The 21646-nt window shown below is 35.1% G+C and overlaps 1 protein-coding gene across 1 annotated transcript in view; it reads right to left on the bottom strand.

The window, feature by feature from the left end:
- Nucleotides 1-21646, bottom strand: part of LOC121728600 (nephrin-like) — a 265974-nt gene that overhangs the window by 150518 nt on the left and 93810 nt on the right. Inside the window, exon 2 of the mRNA XM_042116774.1 lies at nucleotides 18663-18808. Within this exon, the coding sequence (XP_041972708.1) occupies nucleotides 18663-18741 (79 nt within the window). The 5' untranslated portion in view covers nucleotides 18742-18808. The remainder of the gene's footprint in view (nucleotides 1-18662; nucleotides 18809-21646) is intronic.

The raw sequence follows: 21646 nt of genomic DNA, 5'->3' as shown, positions 1-21646 counted from the left end.
CCACATAATTGCAGTGTACAGACCGCCTGGAAAAAATAAGCTACGCTTCGTGGAACACTTAGATTACTTAATACAGAATATTCCTGCCGCAGATAACGTCATTATTATTGGTGATACGAATATCGACATTCTAAATGCCAATACAAGTAATCCAGTAACAACAACTTACAAAAATACTATGTGTGGGCACGGTCTACAATGCGTTATACCTAATACCGAGATAACAAGGGAGGCGATCGTGAACGGCCGGCTCGTGACGTCGTGCCTGGACCACGTATGGGTGCGAGCAGGACGGTGTGAGAGCGATGCGTCATCATACGTCATCGAGACTCATATCTCCGATCATCACGCCGTGGGTATAGCTATAGACTTATCGGGTTCTAACAATAATAATGCTTTTGCGCGACAGTCTGCATTCCGTGAGTTTTTTTTTTTTTTTTTTTTTTTTTTTTTTTTTTTTTTTTTTTTTTTTTTTTTTTTGAAACTGGAGGCTTTGGACTGCACGAGCTCGTTAAAAATAAATTGCCCATTACTCATGTATCAATCTATGTATTCTATGTTTAACCAAATATATAAAAATAGTACTGTAGTAGGGACGACTAAATGTAAAAGACAAATGCAGCCTTGGATTGATAAAAATCTTTATACTATGCTTATGCGCAGAGACAATTTATTTAGAATTTGGAAATCAGATTCAAAGAATATGTGTAAGCGGTTAGACTATGCTAAATTTAGAAATAAGGTAAATAAACTTGTAAATCTGGCTAAAAATAATTATAGGCAATGTGAGATAAGGAAATGTAACGGGGACTCTAGAAAAATTTGGGAAAATATTAATATGTGGATGGGGAGAAATAAAAGCAGTTTAGATGATGTAATAACGAGACATTTAGGTAAAACAACAAGTATTAAGCAAATTTGTACGAATTTTTCTAAAACGTTTACAGAAGAAATACAAAACATAAAGCACAGGTGTGATAAAAAAATTCTGGACAGAAGTAAATATGTGAAACCCAGCTTAGTTAGTTTTAGATATAAGCCCGTTAACTCAACTCAAATTGAGAAAACTATAAATTCTTTATCATGCTTAAAATCTCCTGGAGTAGATCGAATACGAGCCAAAGATATAAAAATTTTATGCAAAAAAATTAGTCCTGTATTAGCAAAATTTATAAATATGTGTTTCTCCCAATCTGTATACCCTGAAACATTAAAAAAGGCAATAATACGTCCTATATATAAATCTGGAAGCCATATTGAGTATTCAAATTATAGACCTATAGCTATTCTATCAGTAATAGACAAAATTACAGAAAAAATAATTGTTGATCAAATATCAGATTTTTTGGAAAAACATGAGATACTATCTGATACTCAATATGGCTCTGGTAAACAGCTGATCGCATTGTTCATCGACTATAAAAAGCATTCGACACTCTAGACCATACAACCCTTTTACAAGCATTGGACGAGTGTGGAATCCACGGTCCAGTTAAGGAGTGGTTTAGGGAGTATTTTTCCGGTAGAACGATACAAACTATGGTGTGCGGCGAGACGGGCGAGGAGCCGGCCGTGACGCTCGGTGTTCCCACCGGATCGGTATGCGGTCCCCACGGGTATATCATGCATGTCAATAGTGTGGCTAATGTTGTAAAAAAATGCAAAGAATTTATGTACGCCGATGATATGTGTATAATATTTGCGTCTAAAAATATCACAGAGGCTAAAAACAATGTACAACAAGATATTGAAAATATCAGTAAGTGGGCGCATGATAATGGAATTATACTTAACCTATCAAAAACTAAATGCATGCATATACGCTCACCCTATAATCGTTCGGCCAAAATGATACAGCTGCATGATATTGCTATCGTGGGTCACACATATGAGTGCTTACATAACAATAAAATTAATTGTTCTTGTCGAACTATAGAATATGTTAACACATATTAATATTTAGGACTTTACGTTGATGTAAATTTTAGTTGGATAACGCATGTAAACGAAATCTGTAATAAACTTAGGTCATTATTAGGAAGATTCTATTATCTAAGCAAAATAGGCAGTAAACATACATTATTAGTTGTTTATCACGGTCTAGCTGAGTCATTAGTAAACTATGGTCTTATTGTTTATGGCCGTACTTTCAACACACATTTAAGTGACATTAAAAATTTACAAGTTAGACTCATTAAATATTTAGTAAGCAAAACAGAAAAACTTGAATGTAGCAAAAATTATGATCTATTATTTAAAAAATGTAATTTATTACCAGTACATAAAAAAGTTGAGTATTTAATAAGTATTGATCATTGTTACGAAAAAAACTATAAAGAAACAGTTACACATACGCATAATACTAGAAAAAATACTTGTGGAATGCTAGTCCAACCACAAATTACTAATTACTATGGTGAAAGGACGAACAAATATCTAATACCTACCCAAAATTTTTAACAGACTTCTTTTGTTAAATCAAAATCCTAATGTTAGTGTTAACATGCTGAAAAAGAACTTAAAAACTATGTTATTAGAGGAACTATAGTAAATATTATGTAAAAAATATATAAAAAATAGCACTTGCTGCCGCACTGGAACATTCATTACTTAAATGTGATTAATTCAAAAATTTTATATATGCCCCTGGATACATTGTCCGTCAAGCTCTTCATTAAATGTTTAATGAATAATTAAATGTCTCTGAGTATATGACGGTTAGATTCTAAAAACATTTTATTTGATTTTTTTGTGTTTATCGATTATAGTTGAAAATATAATATATTTTTGTTTATCTTTGCTTTGTTGTAACAGGATAACGAGATAAATAGATGCTGTTAATTATTTGTGTAATAATATGCGATTAGAAAACTTAAGAAATATAAATGTATAAGCACTAAAATATTAGATTATAGAAATACGGTTTAAAGTTTATTATATAATTTAGTTTTAGTGATATAGATTAGTATTGATAAATTAACAAAATGTTAAGAGCGCGTACTTGCCAATAAACTTTTTAGTTTGGCGGGAAACTATTTTAAGCCACTTTTGTATTTTGGATTTGGAATAAACGTTTAAAAAAAAAACATATCCAATGATTCAGCGGTACGAGCGACTTTTGAAAAACCACGTCATGAATGCGCCTCTCACCTACCTTATAAACCACCACGCAACCTTAAAAAATGACTTAAACAAATTTTACAAACAGTATTTTCACGCAATGTAAAGCCCTAAAATAACTTAATATTCAAATAAAGCCGTAACTGAAACCGCCGAACCGTTTTGTTGAGTAAAATTATTGACACGCGATTGAAATTTTCAATTAATCGATATATACCTTTGTATAGGCGTAATTAACGTAACTTTCCAATATCGAGGCTTTTGACACTGTAAATAACATTGTAATAAGGTGTTTAAACTGGTTATAATGTAAACATAAATTAAGTAAAATGTTGTAAAAAGCTCATTCGAAAAAGTTTTAGACAAAATGGTGTGGGTGGCTTTGCGGTAGGTATGGGTCGCTAGGGCTAGACTAATCTCTGTAGAAAATGAAACGTACAGCCTAAGCCCTAGTTCATAAAGTGGCATTTTACTTGAAATTTGCCGGTCGCAGTCGCTTGCCGCGAAGATTGGAAGTTCCCTTAACTTAAAGAGGGTGATAGACGTGCAAGTAAGTACGCGGACTTATGGCTCAACGATCTTAATCGTCTGTGTGTCAGCAAAGAGCCGCGAGCCACGAGCCTGGGGGCATGGTAATCCAGTGTGAGCGATTCTCGTGTGTCGAGCGAGCCGAGTAAGTTCGCGAACTTAAAACCCGCGTGCTTTAAGTTTGTACGTCTATCAGGCCTTTAACAGGCAGCTTGTCGTTTTGTAAATCGACGCCCCCACCGAATAATCGGACAATCGTAAAAATGAAAATGTTCAGGAGAGCCGAAAAACTGATTTTTGTTAATAACTCCGTCATAAAAAAAGCATCAAAGACTTTTTATATCTCAAATGAAAGCTAATTTTTTTGCCTATCTTGCTATCCTAACAATATTTAATTACCACCGAAGGTTTTTTTAAATAAAGCAAAACGCAACTTTCTGGAGTAGGTCAAGCTCTGATCATTATTGTCTATTGCATGATTATTCGGGTAATTTTGCGTTTCGACTTCAATAAAATGCACATATAATATCTCATTGCAACTCTAAAATCGATCGACAAATATTTAACGATCTTTCTTACTAATGATTACGGTTCGCCTTTTTTTTTCACCCAACGACTCGGCTTTTCACTAATAAAAAATAATACCCCGCATAAGTTGCGACGCACGGACTTCATCGGGGAGAAGGAAATATATTAATTTTCCTTTACCGGGTATTTCAATAACGATTTAATATAATTTGCGTAAAAATGTTTTAGGTGAAAAGGAAAAAGATCCCATATTATTATAGTTTATTCGGTGTGTAACCACAAAAAAATAAATTTTGTTATAAGTATATTATGTACAAGTATTTGACGACCTGTCAGCGCTCAAGCCAGCGCAGGTTCGAATCAAGCCGACGGAACTAAAAGTTTTCCATGTTCCTGGGTCATGGATATGTGTTAAATAATATTATGTGTATCATATTACACTAAAAATCTTAAATATAAATTGTGTAGTATAAAAGTATTAGATATAATATTATATCCGTTGTCTGGTACCCGTAACACAAATCCTTCAGCTGGTACTTACCGCGGGGCCAGAGTCCAGACTGACGTGGTGTGAAGCGTCCATAGATATTATATTATAATTAAGTATATATAAGTATAAACATACTTGCTAATAGCAAAGCCTAAAAATTTTGTTTATGACATCAGTTTACTACTTACCTATTAGTCAGTGATTTAGTTAGTTATAACTTATAAATATAATATTTAAGGGTGCGTATGTGTCCCACAAAACACAGAGTTACTGTGAAAGTAGCAGCGGTGAAAGAGTTTATGGACAGATTCATGTTTTTTTTATTTAAAAAAATATAAAAAATTAATAATTAAACAAAAATTGAGAGGTGTCACGGGACACCCGGATGGAACGAAGTTGCTTTCTATGAAAATCGAGAGATAGAGAGCAAGATAGACTGAGAAACACGTGCACGCCTCAAGGCAAAAAGTGTCGTTACAACTTTTGGTCTTAATTTTATCTTTCTAGCCCCCTTTCGCAACGCGCGATAAGTAACTTTATTCCAATATAAAAGTAAGAAGAACACGACCAGAAGCTACTTTGCTTTATGCGGTGTCTATAATAAAGAGTCATCTATCTCGAAACGATCGATCGAAAATGCAACAACACACTCGTGATTCGCCCGTTTAGTTCGTCACGGCACGGCCTCCGAAGTCTGAAACCGCCCGTCATACGCCACAACACCTACAATCAACGTTTTAATACCAACCTGGAAGGCTTTATTAAAGGCCCGATAACGTGAAGTGGTAATTACATGAACTACTTCCCAGAATGAAACATTCCGTTTGTATACCGATAAGTCTGTTTTCTTTGGAACTAGGTTGTGAAAACAAATTGTAATGTATGAAGTATTTTTGTGTGAACGAGACTTAGAACCGAATGGTAAGTGGGTCAGCGAATATTCTAAAGTGGTGTACTTTCTATCTCTTTAAGTGCAGGCCAATATATTTTATAGTTATTATCTACGGAATCAAAACTAATGAAATTTCGTAAAGGAAATTCTTTATATTTGATTACCCGTCCGTTTCGTTTGAATTGAAACTAATTTCAATCTCTCAGGCATGCCATAAAAATTGTAATATTATTTCACTTAATATTTTTTCTCTAAAACCTCTAATATAATTTAATAAAATAATAGATTACAACAGAAAAGTAATTAGAAATTTTGAAAATGTAAATTAATGTAGTTGGATTACTTTGTGCTTCTTCGGTTGTTTGTTGTGACGTTGGTCGTATAATATAAAAATATTATATTTTTTTGATGAAATATGATATATTTTACAGTGTTCACTCTCGGTGGGACGGAGAACCAAAAACTACCAATATAATGTGAAGGTATCCACTAAACAACAATTTTTCAAAATCATATCCCTAACGGGATTAAAAGGGCATTAACTGCTTCTCAGGTTCAGCCAAGTCCTTATTTATAAACAAAGCAGCGAGATAAAGCTATAAGCTATAATAAAATATATACTATATAAAGCATAGATATTAAGGCGCCGGAGATGCTGTAATTTACCGTTTTTAGAACCTTATAACTCATAATTTGAAAGCTACAAAATTATAATAAAAATAAAGCAATAATCTTCAGTATAATATAAACATAATATTTTTTGTCCCCGTTATTAATTTCCTATTTTTATTTATATAATACTCATGATATCCGCTTCCAAAGTAATACCAATTTATTAAAATTCAAGCATACTTTCAGTATCTCCAAATAGTATTTACAAATTACTTTTATTTGAAACACACGCCAATAGATCGACAATTTAACTACATATTCCCCGTTTGAATTTTTTTTAGTTCAATTTTGAACTAAGATAAGTAAAAAATAGGATTTTGGTGCGATCCCGGCAACGCGGCAAATGTATGGGTCAAGATTAGGGAATGCAATCCCGCAAGATAATTTCAATCCCGGTATTTGCAGAACCATCACAATCCCGCTGGATCCCGGTATTTGCGGGATCCCGCAGGGTGGACATAAACTTGTAAAATAAATCGTTCTAATGACTTTACTTGATAGAACCCGTTTTATTCTTAGAAACTCAAATAAAACAAACTTTGTCAGACACTTTTTTACAAGGGTTTATTAATAATTTACTTCATTCTTTAGAATATATAAAAATAAAAAAATAAACTTTTTGTTTGGAAATGGCTACGTAATAATAATACTTAGTTAAAAAAATGAGCTTATTTATTTTCAACTTTTATAAAAAATATTCATTTTTTCCAAATAAAGGGAAAATTATGCTAAAAGACTCCGTTAAATACATACAGCCCAAGCTTATAAAAGTATGTTAAAAAAGTTGTGTCTGCCAAACGACTCCTGGTATTCGACACAAGGTAGCCAGCAGCAGAAAAAGTCGGCTCAGCTTCAACGCTGGTTGCAGGTACATTATTGTCATTGAATTATAGGTGAATTGAAGGTAAATGTGGGCTGCCTGTAGCCAGTTCACGCACCCCCGCGCGCAGAGTTACACGTATGAATCACGCTTCTTTGTAATTCCGCCAGTCCCGCGGGATCCCGCTAAATTTTCGATCGGGATTAGTCCCGCAAAATGCATGCGGGATCCCGGTATTTCGGGATCCCGGTATCCCGGTATTGCATTCCCTAGTCAAGATCATTTGCTTGGGGTATGGCCTGAATATAAAGTAGTATTTCAAATAAACAAATGTGTGTTTTTTATACGCGTAGTGAGACAGCTCTCTCGAAAGGTCACTTTTTAATTAATTTTTTATCATTTTAATCATAGTCTCAGAACTCGCGCGTACGCCTAAACAGTTGCTAGCCGTGTTGTAATTAAACATTTTATGAACGTTATGAAAATGTAACATAAAACAGTAATGAACTATAAAAATTACGACAGTGAAAAGGTTTTTCCTTTTCAATATTAAAAGTTATTGTAAGGTTTAATATCAAAGAGGTTATAAGTAAAGCCGGGCATTCATGAGCGAGTGTAATAAGTCAGGTTCAAAGAAACACTCGTGAAATTACATGAATTGTGCGGATGTAAATAATCTGGAGGATTCTCATTTTGAGACGTCATGTCAGAATCGTCGGAATCGTTAAGGTCTCGTAATTACATCGTCTGAGGGAATCTTTATTAAGTACTATATTTGTTTCAACAGAGCGATATAGTACTCCATAATTGCTTTCGCGGATTTCGTTTTGTTGGGAACGTTTTCGAGATTAAAATTTGCAAAGTATCTTCGCGGTTTTATTGTTCGAAACAAAAATAATGTTTTCAAGCAAACGATTCCTTTCCTTTAAGAAACGAGTGTAGATTAAATTTATTGAAATGAAATTAATTGCAAAAATTCCGGCCCGTTTTACACATTCCGTTGCTATTTTTATTAATTCATTTTAATTTCAAAACACGAAGAGATATTTAAAGTACCTATCAACAAAAAAGTTGTATTCGATCTGTTTTTATACTTCGGTTTCTTCTGTATCGTAAACAATGAAGGAAAATGACATTTTATTTTTAAATATCTACAACTACCTACTTACCTGTCTTTTGTAACATATTATGTTATTGGGTAAACTCATTTTATCGATAATTTTCAATTCAGAGCCAGTCCACACGGCGCGTTGCGTAGTGTTGCGTCGTCGCAACGCAAAATTTTTGACGCAGAGGCGGCCACACGGGCGCTGCGCCTTCGCAGCGTTATTACGAGGCAACTTAACGTCAACACCACCTCCGGCTTCGTCTCGGGGCTGCTGTCCGTCATGTGTGCGTTACGACGACGCAGCGCGCCGTATGAACACCTCGGTTATTTGTATGTAAAACGACGCGACGGCGGCGCTGCGTCGACGCAACGCGGCGTGTACACTGACTCGATACTATAAGACCGGGTGAGATAGTTTTGGGAAAAAATTAGATAGGGTAAATGACTAGTAGATTGGACAGTACTAGTCATTGGAAAAAGCACAAAAAAAACTATATTTATTAATATTGCTTTAAAAACTGACTGTTTTTCTTTAAAAACAGGCGTTCTTTTACTTTAAAAACAGGAAATTTTTAAAGCAATATTAATAAATATGGTGTTTTTGTGTTTTTTCCAATGACTGGTACTGTCCAATCTACTAGTAATTTACCTTGGTTATAAAGAAAATCAAAGTAAGCGGCATTTACCACTTTCTCGGCAAATCTATTAAACCATTGACGATGGTAAAATGTTTACTGACTCATTGTTTACTGGAATTCTATCGCCCGGGCATGATGATGTAATTTAATAGATCAGTTTTCCCTGAAATTAAAGTATCAACCTGTGCTTTGGATTTTTTGGAAACTTTTTTTTAGTTTTTATTTCACGGCAGTATAGGGAAAATGCTCTACATAAAGTCATCTTGTTGTCGCACAATATTTTATTCACCTTTATAGCTAAAATTGACAACAAAGACACAATGGCTGCCAGACAAATGAGTTTCTGTTATGTTCGAAGGTGCCGAGGGAGCGGCGCTTCGTCACCTCAACTGCTTTCTAACTTCCTGTCGTGTTGCACTTTACCAAACACATTCAAGTTTAAAAAGCAAATTTTTTTTTATTTATTTCCCGAGCGGTCTGAGTTATTTTAAAAGGCCAAGCTCTTACTTAAGTATCACAATAATAAAAAATACTTGGGAAATTGCACGAATTATATAGGGACTATAATATATTATTATTATTATATTACAACTATATTATCTACTATGTAAATAGAAATGAATTTAAAAATATTTTATCATAGCACTCACTATTCTTAGCTGGTTCAAATAATTCAAAATAATGAAGATTGTGTACAGAAACAGTTGAGGCTTAGGAGAATTCTGCATAATAATATAAGGCACTATAATATTAAAGAATAAGAATTATTTAGTACTTCTTGGTTCATTATATTATTATTGTTTTTATAATTATTTTACAGTTAACAGTCGTGCACGATACCAAATACAATGAGCTGGTAATAGAATAATAAATTGATATAAAACCACACACTGAATTGAAATCTCTCCACCGTTTACATGATTTATTCTGTGGTTGTGTAATTGCTCTAAATAATATATATATTTGTATAAAACCGATAAACAATGGTTAAGAGCCCCCGCAGACTGCCGATGGTTTTGTTTGGCTCCTGATCAGTATGAAGCTGTATAATACTGTGTAAGTGCGCATATTATAACAACGATATCGAGTCGGCCTATAGGCTATAACACAGGTCAAAAGTGTTTTTGCCGCCGAGAAACTGTTATATTTTTTTTACATGCGGTAGCCTATACTAATTATATAGGTAATAAGATATTAACAGCAAAAAATATATTTTCTACTTACTTGCATTTTTTTGATTGCAGGCTCGAGTCGTCAGGAGCCGGTTATGTGTGACTGCTCGAGTTCTTACAGGGTGTTCAGTTAATACTTTTAAACTTTCATTAAAATATTGTTGAAATCGCTCTTTTTATTCTTTACAATAGAATCCAAGATTCTAGAAATTTGTTTATTTTATCAATATTTTTATTTATGGGCCATCAAAAATGCCCTGTTTTATCTTATCCGTGCTTAAAATAGGAGTTTTTCTTGTTATAAGTATAAATCAATATAAAGAAAATTCTCACATAAGATAGCCCATTTTTATCGAAAAAATTTATCGAGCCCATTTATAGAGGAAGCCTATAGGCTATATTTTATCATGCTAAGACTAATTATAGGAGCGAAGAAATAGAGAAAAATGTGAAAAAAACGGGGGAAACTATTTGAAAGGGCTTATCTTACGTACTACTGGAGCAATTTTTAAGTTATTTAGCACAGATAAGAAGTAGACCACGTGAAGGATCGTAGGCTATTTTTTGAAGACTGATTTGTCTGTGAAATATCTAATTTACGCGGGCGCAGCCGCGCGAAACGTCTAGTGAGAAATAATTTATGTGGCAAAACAATCGGGTCAGCAGTGAAGATGATGTTAAAAATATCCAACAATCGTCTTCTTTTCGGCATTTAAATAAGTACCGCTCAGTAAAACTATTTTTTCATTATCTAATGACAGCATAAAATAGTCACTAATATCGCGTCTAATTCATAATAGCAATTAGACACAATTTGACGCATTTATAATTTGCTATCTACTATAATAATTATCATCATAATCATAATAATGACCAAGCAATGAACTATCGAAATCGAACACGAACAAAGATTGTTATCTAGGACTCAATATAATATCTTCATATCGTCATGGCCGTGTGCACGCCTCCATGGTTCAGTGGATTAGAGCGTGGCTCTAGACTTGGAGGTCGTAGCTTTGATTTCCGCGTTGAAAACATGCTATTTCCAAGTTTGTTTAGGACAATGCAGGCTGATCACCTGATTGTCTGACAAGTGAGATGATCCATGCGTCAGAGGGGCATGTTAAAAGTCGGTCTTGCACTCGACCTCTCGCCACTCGCCAGTCGTCCCATCTTCCGTCCCATTAAAGTATATTAAAGCAATCCAGTGTGGTTATGAGAGTTAAAGGAATAGTGAGTGCTCTTGTGTACAGCGCACATACTTGGGCACTATAAAATTACTCCTGCGTCACTGAGCTGGTTTCAATTCAACCAGCCGCCGTCACGAAACCGGTGTGGGAGTTATTATATCATCATCGATGCCATCTTATGCGTAAGACTGTTTTAGAGACATTAAGAGGAGTCCACACCGCCGTTTTTCCGTACAAACGTTGTTCCCTGTTTCCTCCCTAGATAATGCCGGTATAGTTATGATTTTTTCCCCTTTTTTTCTTTTCCCTATGTTTTCTTTTTTTTCATAATTTTATTATTAAAAAAGATAAGAACGTTTAAAAACCCAAAAAATGGCCAGATTTTCCTCTGTGTTCAAACACCTAGAAAAAAAAACTGGCTAGAATATACAAAAAAATAAAACATAGGAACACAACTCAAGCCTTGCTATATTTGTTCATGGAAAAAGTACTTAAATCGGTTGAGTTTTGGAGAAGGAATCAGCGGACAACGAATCGAAGATTTTCTGATTTTTATTTATTAGAACTTTTGTCGTGTTGTCTTTATCGCGCTCTGCGGTGGGAGACTTGAGATTGGTGAGACAGCAATACATTTTCAAATACCTATTTTCAATTTCTCTCGCCCTTGGTGTATCCTCTTAATAAGGTTAAGGTTGTTTTAGTTAATATTATATTCGACAGAAGTATATCCACAGTAATATATAAATATTAGTGTGGATAAACTTCTGCCGAATATAAATATTAAAACACAAGACGACGCCTGCAATACCTACATACATTTTTCCGGGATAAAAAGTATATCCATGCCAAATTTCAACAAAATCAGTTCAGCGATTTGGGGCGTGAAGAGATAACAGACTGACAGACACACTTTAGCATTTTTAATATTAGTAAGATTATAGTATAACGAGCTTTTGCCCGCGGCTTCGCTCGCGGTAAGAAGTATTATTATTTACAAACTTTCATCCCTTATTTTAACCCTTTGGGGTTGGAATTTATCAAAATCCTTTCTTAGCGGATGCCTACGTCATAACATCTACCTGCATGCCAAATTTCAGCCCGATCCGTCCAGTGGTTTGGGCTGTGCGTTGATAGATCACCATGTCAGTCAGACACCTTTGAGTTTTATATATAGATAGAAGATATTAGTACCTATATGAATATGGATTGTAATATGTAGGTTATAGATACAGTAAATAAGAATTTAGTATTGAATAAATAAAACAGTTGTTATTATAATTTCAGCTAAATCGGTTCAACGGTTTTTGGTAATAGATAGACAGACAGACAGACACTTTTGCATTTATAATATTAGTAGTAAAGATGCCTGATAAAAGAACACTTGCCAGTTTTATAACACTAGAGCGTGGCACGATACGTTATTGTCGCTACAGAAAATCACGCAGCAGAGTCACTCTTTCTCATGCAAAACACGCACGCGACCCAAACATTTATTTCTAAAGGAACAATACAAAATAATAAAATGGCGAACGCGCCGTCAAGCCTCCCATAAACGCGACCGTTGACGCACGAATAAATTGAAAAATATTACGAACCTTACAATCGACAAGAAGAGCAATGGGGATTGTCCATTTTTTTTTAATTTTGCTCATTACAAAAACATTTCGAGGAATAAGGTCTGGGAACCTTTTTTCTGTACATAAACGAAAAAAAATACCCATTAGTTAATTATATTTTTGAACAAATACGTTTAACCTTTGTTTGACCTTCAATGGCGTTAAATTAGCAATAAATTCGACCAACGTTACGTTTCCAACTTTTGGTGAGCTTCTGGTATCAGCTTTCACATAATGAGAACTTGCATTTGACGAACCAGCCATTATAAATAAGATTGAAAGGAAATTTAAAACACATTATTTTCTTCCACTCTTCTTCCACTGGAAAGAGCGCAGAGAGGGGTAAAAAGTAGCACTGGAGAAGCCCTTAAGATATCCTACTAAAATCCTATACGATGATACCAAGGTCCTAAGTGTCAGAAAACTTTATCTAGTAAGAGTGTTTGAAGCAGTACATAAATCTATAGTTAAATGTCAACATTCTTACGACGAAATGCTTAAAAAAAGAATTTTTAAAGTACCTAATATAATAGGGAAGGGTAGGGAAGGAAATAGGGTAGGGGATTGGGCCTCCGGTAAACTCACTCACTCGGCGAAACACAGCGCAAGCGCTGTTTCGCGCCGGTTTTCTGTGAGAACGTGGTATTTCTCCGGTCGAGCCGGCCCATTCGTGCCGAAGCATGGCTCCCCCACGTATTTATGTTTCTGTTGTTCTAGCCGCAATACTTACTGTACTCAATTAAACTCCCCCATAGGACATGCCTCGCCTAGTTTGGGGGACCGTTATTTGTTAAAATGTTTGTAAAATTATCATGGTGAATAAAGACTTTTGTATTATTATTTGTATTTATATGCAGAGGTCGATTGGCGGCCGATGATAACGTCAGAGCGAAACTTTAAAAATTTATTGAGAAAAAACTAGCCAATGAATTTCAAAATTATTTAATTTATATTCTTAAAATACTCTATTTTAACGAAAAAAATATAAAAAGTACATGTGATTTTTTTTGGACAATGTCCATTTACTATGCTCCATTTGAAAATCATATTGATGGGAATGTAGGTAACCAAAAATTATTTATTAGCTTAAGCTGTTGAATTTTGACTTTTGGCCTCCAGGCCAACGAAAAATTACCGATTTACTTAGTCCACTAAGAGAACTTTGAATGGATGTGAGATGGTTATTTATCTTTGAAGAATATATACTTAATATTATAAAGCGGAAGAGTTTGTTAGTTTGTTTGTTTGTTTGAACGAGCTAATCTCAGGAACTACTGAAAAAGTAAGTTCCGATTTGAAAAATTCTTTCAGCGTTAGATAGCCCAATTAGGGAGAAAGGCTATAAAGGCTATATTTTATCACGCTAAGACTAATAGGAGCGAAGAAATAGAGGAAAATGTGAAAAAAATGGGGGAAATTATTTGCAAGGGGTTATCTCACGAACTACAAGAGCATTTTTTCTGTTATTTGGATCAGATAAGAAATAAACTACGTGAAGGATCATAGGCTATTTTTTGTGGACTAATTTGTCTGTGAAATATCTAATTTACGCGAGCGAAGCCGCGCGGAACGTCTAGTATTTAATGATCTTGAGATATTTGCGTGCGATTAACGAAGTTTTGGTAGCAGCAAGGTAAGTATTATAATATTATAATATTATTGTACGAGTGTCATTTTTTGTTTTATGAGTACCGCAACTTGAGATGACACCCCCAACTTTGTTGTGCCAAAATTTGTTTATCACGCGGGAACAGTACATTTTTCCCGAATAAAAACTATGCTTAGTGTGTCTTTTGCCGGGACTCTAAGTGAAGATACTTTGAGTCCCGGCAAAGGACTCAAAGCATTTTTGAGTCCCAGTAAAGGATACCAAATTTCAGCAAAATTATTTCAGTGGTTTGGGCGCTAAGAGGTAACAGACAGACAGACAACACACTTTTGCATTTATAATATAGTATGGATACTCATCCATACTATATTATAAATGCAAAAAACATACTCATGTTATCCACTAAAATAGAAACATAAACAAAAACAACGCTAAAATAATATTTAAGTTTTAAAGTTAAAATGTTATCTAAATGACAACGTTTTAAACGGTATTTTGTGAAATACCTCCGAAATATTATAATTTTTCATCGTAGTCAGGATGGAATTTTAAACATTTAAGATGGAATAACATTTTTGCTATAAGCCCAAAAGTCCCTGTAATATCAAAGCATACCTCCCTCCTCAAAGGCTCGCATTCTTGACAATTTGAAAGCCGACATTCCGTAATAAGGACTCCAAAATACAGACATTACTATAATTATTATGATTATTTGGAAAAAACGTCGTTCACCTGCTTATCTTGTGTTAAACTTCGTGAGGTTTATTTCGTGAAATGTGGTAGGTTTTTGTTGATGTTTTGAATGAACTATGTACATAATAAATAATACACTGATTAGTTATTTATCGTTCATTCAAAGAAAATAAATAACAAATATCACAATATGCAAGATAGCTGAGCTAGCGCAACCTGAATCATCACGAGCACAATTTTTTGTTTTTATTTTATCGCGAGCTCGGCCGCCGGCTGCCGCATGCCTCGAGGGTATAAACTGATATTTGGTATAGAAAACGTTATAACCCGTGATCAACTCAAGCTCCATGAACTAATATCAAACTAACCCAATTCCTGAGCTCTTCTATCAAAGTTTTATAGATATATTTTGACTCAGTATATTATTGGGTGGAGCGACCGTGGCCTAATGGGTAGACCTTCGTTTCGCACTCCTAGAGGATGCAGGTTCGAACCCGGCTGGAGGCGTGTACCTATGAGACATTTTCTGATCTCAAGTACATAATACGGACGCTCGTACGGTGAAGGAAAACATCGTGAGGAAACCCGCACATAGTTAGTCCCGTAGACGTATTGACTAGTTCTTTCCTCTGGACTAGGCCGACTATGATGCGAGAATGCCGTATGCGCTTGGGCAACCATACGGACATTTAAAAATCTTGTCACAGGCACAGGTATTTGAGGAGTAGTTACTTCGCTCTGAAAAATACTGTATAAATCATCCACAATGGATGTAAACGCCTAGTTTTTATTATTGGGTATGTATAATGTATAATATTATGTATGTTTGTATGTATGTATGTATGTATGTAATAATAATAATAATAAAGTTTATTTGCAACTACATTCATTCATACGTGGTGCAGATTTACAAGATAATATATAATTCCAATTAGCAGCCGCAAATTGGCTCATGCTCGGCATGTGCTGGTACACCCAGGGGCATATTCAGCGCCGGTCTTCCGGCGCTGAATATGCCCCTGGGTGTATATCTTTATGTATGTTTTTATGTTTGTGTTCGCATATTATCTCTGGAACTACAAGTCCGTAGTCCGTTTTTTTGTTATACTAGGTATTGTTCAACTTAGGAAACTCTGCAAGTTTTATCAAATCAGTTCAGTGCCTAGTTTTTGAGATATAGAATTTTAATTCTCAATTATGTACAATTTTAAAGTTAGTTTTATCTTTTTAATTAAAATACTTTTCAAGTATTTATTGTTTTAGCGGGAACAGCAATACACAAGCTGTGAAAATTTAAGAAGTCAAGCTGTAGCAGTTGTTCATTAAAGGCTATTTTAAAAAATGCATGTTAACCTTGCGACTTGTAATGTGAATTTCTTGAATGATTGAGGACAACGTCTTACTAAAGACTTTGCAAGTTATGTTTCGCTAAATTGTAGCGGTCTGAGCGACCTAAGTGGTTTATGTCCACACCTGCCCCCTTACCATGAGCTCTTATAGCAGTATTACTATAATATTACTTTCAGATTTGGCACAAACAAAAAACATACTTATGTTTATATAAATAGAGATCATGTTTGATTATACGAAATCCAAAAGTAATATTAAAGTAATACTGCTATAAGAGCTCATGGTAGGGGGGCTGATCTTCAAAGTTTAAGCGGCCATATTTTGTGTCTACTGCAATTACTAAAAACGAGTTCTAGCAGTCAATCCTGTATGATATTTTATCTAAGTAATTTATAATTTTTATATAGACTATCATGGACTTTTAAAGTGAAAAGAGAATAACTAACAGTTGTTAATAGTTTTTGTTAGTAAACCTAGAATAATTTTTATAATACGTAGCCTAAAATATTATACTTAAATATATAGTTTTGTTACTCTTATAATAAATAATTTTCTAGTATTTAGAATAAAGAGAGACTATTATTTGTTTGTTTTGTTTCGGTTTTCCACGCAGATATACAAAACAAATAGGGTGTAACAAATTATAGTTATAAATGACAATACTTTAGGGTGTGTGTGAGTGTCTTGTATAGAGTTCACTGTATATGAAGCAGTGCTGAATAATTTATTTAAATCTATAACTTATGAGCAAATATATGACGCTGGGGCACTGGCCCATACAAGTCACAAAAATTGCTCTTTCAGGGCTGCTACTTTCACAATGAACTGTATATGGACGCTTTTAAGCATATTTTGTGTATCATCCCACAAAAAATCACGTTATGAGTTATGAATGCAGTCATGTTCATTCATAAGCATAACTCAACACCAAATTTTTGGCCACATACAAGCCCTAAAGTATTATCATTTTGTTTAGAATAACTCCCCTATTCCCTTTCCATCCCTACCCTCCCCTATTACCCTATTCCCTCTTAAAAAGGCAGGCAACGCACCTGCAGCTCTTTTGATGCTGCGAGTGTCCATGGGCGACGGAAGTTGCTTTCCATCAGGTGACCCGTTTGCTCCTTTGCCCCCTTATTTCATAAAAAAAAAACTACCTTTTTATCAGGATATATTAATAATTACATAAAAAACAGTTTTAATTTATTATCGGACGATCGTAAAATATTGTTTCGTATTTACAAACGCTATATTCTCCACAACATGATAATAATAAATCGGTACGCCGCTTACCGTGAACACAATCTTCCCAGCCAATTAATTAGGGCGCACTTACAACCCGACCCTTCAGTTTACTGGTTAAAATAACTAAAGTTTCATTAATTATTTAATTCTAATTAATTTTGGGATAGCTGGTACGTGTTCCACGAATCCGATATTTCATTTGAATCGACAACAATTCCTAGTTACGTCGTTTTTACCCCGAGTAAATTTTAAGCCAAACTATTGAAATTTTCTAAATTTTGTAAAATTAATTTGCTCTTTTTTATTATATCTTATTGACTTACAGACAGAAAATTAATTCCATATTTGAAAGATAATAATTCCAAAGGGAATTGTAATACATATTATACCATCATGTATACAGGAGCTAATGGAATTGAAATTATTTATTCATTTTTGTTACCAATGAAATTACAATTTTTCTATGAAGTTAACGATCCCATCATTAAGTTCGATTCAAATGTAACGAGAATTCATACCTTCCATTTTTATTATCAAGATTATATACTGATATTTCAAATAGAGACGGCCAGACCTTCCTCATTTCAGAAACCCTGAAAGTTTACCTGTTTATGACCTTTACAGAGGTAAGAACGATCAACAACTATGTTTCTTAAAGACACCCGTATTACATGTAGTAGTCGGAAGCAACTGTCAAAAATGTTTGAGAGATTCCATAAACTATGAAATTGAGCTCATTCTCGAATGTCAGTTAGACCTTCAGAACTGGATACCTCCTAAAGTAACCGCGACCGAAACTCCATAGTTGCTGGTCGTAAAGGTCACTAACTGGCAAACTTTCAGTTTTCGCAGCAGCGTCGCAGCCTCTTGGTCTTTTCTTGTCTTGTTCTTGTTCTTGTCGATCAAATTTTACTGCCATATTTCAACATGTCAATAAAATCAGCTCTCAGACCTCGGTTACTGTCTGACGTGTTAATATAATATAACTGACCTGCGATGTTGAAGCTGCCAATTAGCAAGGTCCACAGGGACAGCACTCGAGTCGGCCGGTGCCGGCTGCTACTCTCCATCGTGAAATTCTTATTAGCACTTACAACGATGCTTATCACATTTTACTGTGTTTATTATTCACGAAACCTGAAACAAACCAAAGGTTAATTAGACTAAGCATGTGATTTTTTCATAGAATAATAATTCAACTTCATTTTCAAACGAATGGAAATTATTGTTAAAAATACGTGTCGCACTCGGAGACTGCCGCGGTAAAGCTATTTGCATAGCATTGTTTATCAACTTATGCAATTATAATTAGCATACGCCTTGTCGCACGCACACTTTCAACGCTGCTACTCTCACATCGAACTCTTGATACCATGGATACCCTATATCGCTTAGTACTCGTATTGTTACACCTTGTATAATTATTTCACTCAAGCATCCAAGCATCCAAACATCATTGAATGAGTGTAATAATTGTTACGCTATTACAAATACTAGTATAATACAAAATTCCTAAAAGTTTTCAATAGATAAGCTGCAAGTATTTCTCCCTGTGTTACCTAGATATTATACCTACTTTAATTCTAATTCATCTAAGTGACTGTAAGCTAAAGCAATTTATCACTTTCAATGAACTTCCATATTTATTATTACTTACAAAATATTTCCAATTTTCTAAGACCATTTATACCAGTTAATAGATAGAAAAGACGCGTCCATCAATCTTCATATTTTCCGAAGGGGAATTGACATGGAGCATTCGTCTTACTAAGTACTGCTAACGATCGTATTTCTCAAAGGCGTTTAATCGTTCTATAAGTGGAGCGTTGATTATATTAGGATTAGCGAATCTCTTTAAAAGCGTTGTTCGGTGTATCATTTGTTTTAATTGTCTTCGTAATAGACTCTAATAATGATATCTTGGATACTAATATTATGAATGCAAAAGAGTATTTGTCTGTCTGTCCGTCTATATTATGTCTGTCTATTTTTTTTTTTTGCTTTTTTTTTGTTCTAAGATTTTGCTGTTTGGTATTTCTTAGGGTTGGGAGAGCTATCATTTTCATTTCGGATGTTATACAGAAAATATAAGTTTTATTTCATTTATTCATTTGCGCGGAAACTATACATTTTTTAGAGATAACAAGAATCCTTATTCCTATGACCTTTATAAACTATAAGTACTAGTAACTTAAAGTATCTCTATTCGAAATTTCAGCAAAATCGGTTCTGTTTACCTCGTGAAGAGGTAACAGACAGACAGACAGGTAAACACACTTATACATTTATAATATTAGTATAATATGGATATGGATATTAGTATGGAAACAAATTCAGATTTTAAGAGGATACAACAGCGGCTAGAGAAATAAAAAAAAAGGACGTGTAATATCTATAGCTGTCTCCCTTACCTCAAGCCTATACCGCAGAACGCGATAGAGATGTGGGATAAGCGTGGCGGCCAAAGGAAGATCTTCCGACCGAGCGAGGTGTTATGCCCGGTCAGGCCGAAGCCCACTGACGTCATTTCAGACGTTGTATATATCTTGCCGTTCTCCGAAACTTCGATAGCGCGATGCAGGAATGTTAGGCGAATTGTGGGTACCGCCACATCACTCCCCCCCCCGAAGACCGGAGGTCGAATCCTGAAGACTTGTCGCTTGAGTCGCCAGTGCCAGTGAGTCCCAGTGAGTCGAAACTGTAAGCTGCTGCACGGGATCCAGTGAGTCGGATAGCTGCCGTGCGGGGCCGATGCTACGTACTGACCAGGAGAGATGTGCTCTGCTTGCTGACCGGTTGGTGTAGTGAGAAAGCCCGATGATGCCGATGCGGAGTCGCCCAGGCCGCGGTACTTTGCGGCTAGTGGACGATGTACCCGATGAGGCGATGCTGCTGGCGCGGTGAGGAGGGGCGGGGAGTGATGATGATGAAGGAGGCGTGTTCTGTCGAGGGTCACCAATGTGGGATAATATGCGGCGGCCAAAGGAAGATCTTCAGACCGAGCGAGGTGTTATGCTCGGTCAGGCCGGAGCCCTGGTGACGTCATTTCAGACGTTGTATATATCTTGCCGTTCTCCGAAACTTCGATAGCGCGATGCAGGAATGTTAGGCGAATTGTGGGTACCGCCACAGAGACAACTGCAGAAAATCCAGAAAATCAACGATTCGTTGTCCCCTGATTCCTTCTCCAAAACTTAACCGATTTAAGTACTTTTTTCATTAAAGATTAAAAAAAGGCTTGAGCTGTGTTCCTATGTTTTGCTTTTTTTGTATAATCTAGCCAAATCTGTTTTCTGGACGTTTGAACACAGTGGAAAATCTGGCCATTTTTTTGGGTTTTTGAACGTTCATATCTTATTTAATAATTAAATTATGAAAAAAAAGAAAACATAGGGACATTTTATTAGTGGCCGTAGATATTCAGGAAAAAAATTATAACTCTACTAGCATTATCCAGGGAGGAAACAGGGGACAACGTTTGTATGGAAAAAAGGGCGGTGTGGAATCCTCTTAAGTTTCAATATCTTATATTAAAATATAAGGTTACATATTTTTTAAAGTTACACTGAAAATCTTGTCTACACACTACACGACTATAATATATCTTAATATATACTATAATATCTTAATTAACTATAATATCTTAATTAAATAAGTTATAACGTAAAAGTAGCTTCGATGTTCTCTCGCACTAAATTAATTATTCCCTGAAAGTGCAAAGAAACTAAGTTATATCCCGAACTATCCGCCAAAGAGCATGGTTCTAAACTGCATTTCAAAGATAAATAATTGGATGGGAATATTTAAAGGAAAGGTATTTACACAAAAACTCCCTGCACCCGTAGCATGGCTACAGTAGAAATACGAAAGTATAGACAAACAGCGGAGATAAACTAAAAGTGCCGCTCCGATCTTTACCGCGGCTAGCCGCCATCGACAAAAAATCAAATATTGTCTAAAGTCCTAAAAAATCAA

Source organism: Aricia agestis, chromosome 7 (genome assembly GCF_905147365.1).
Source record: "Aricia agestis chromosome 7, ilAriAges1.1, whole genome shotgun sequence".
NCBI lineage: Eukaryota > Metazoa > Arthropoda > Insecta > Lepidoptera > Lycaenidae > Aricia > Aricia agestis.
The sequence above is the reverse complement of the archived record's forward strand: the minus strand, read 5'-3'. Positions and strand labels throughout refer to the sequence as shown.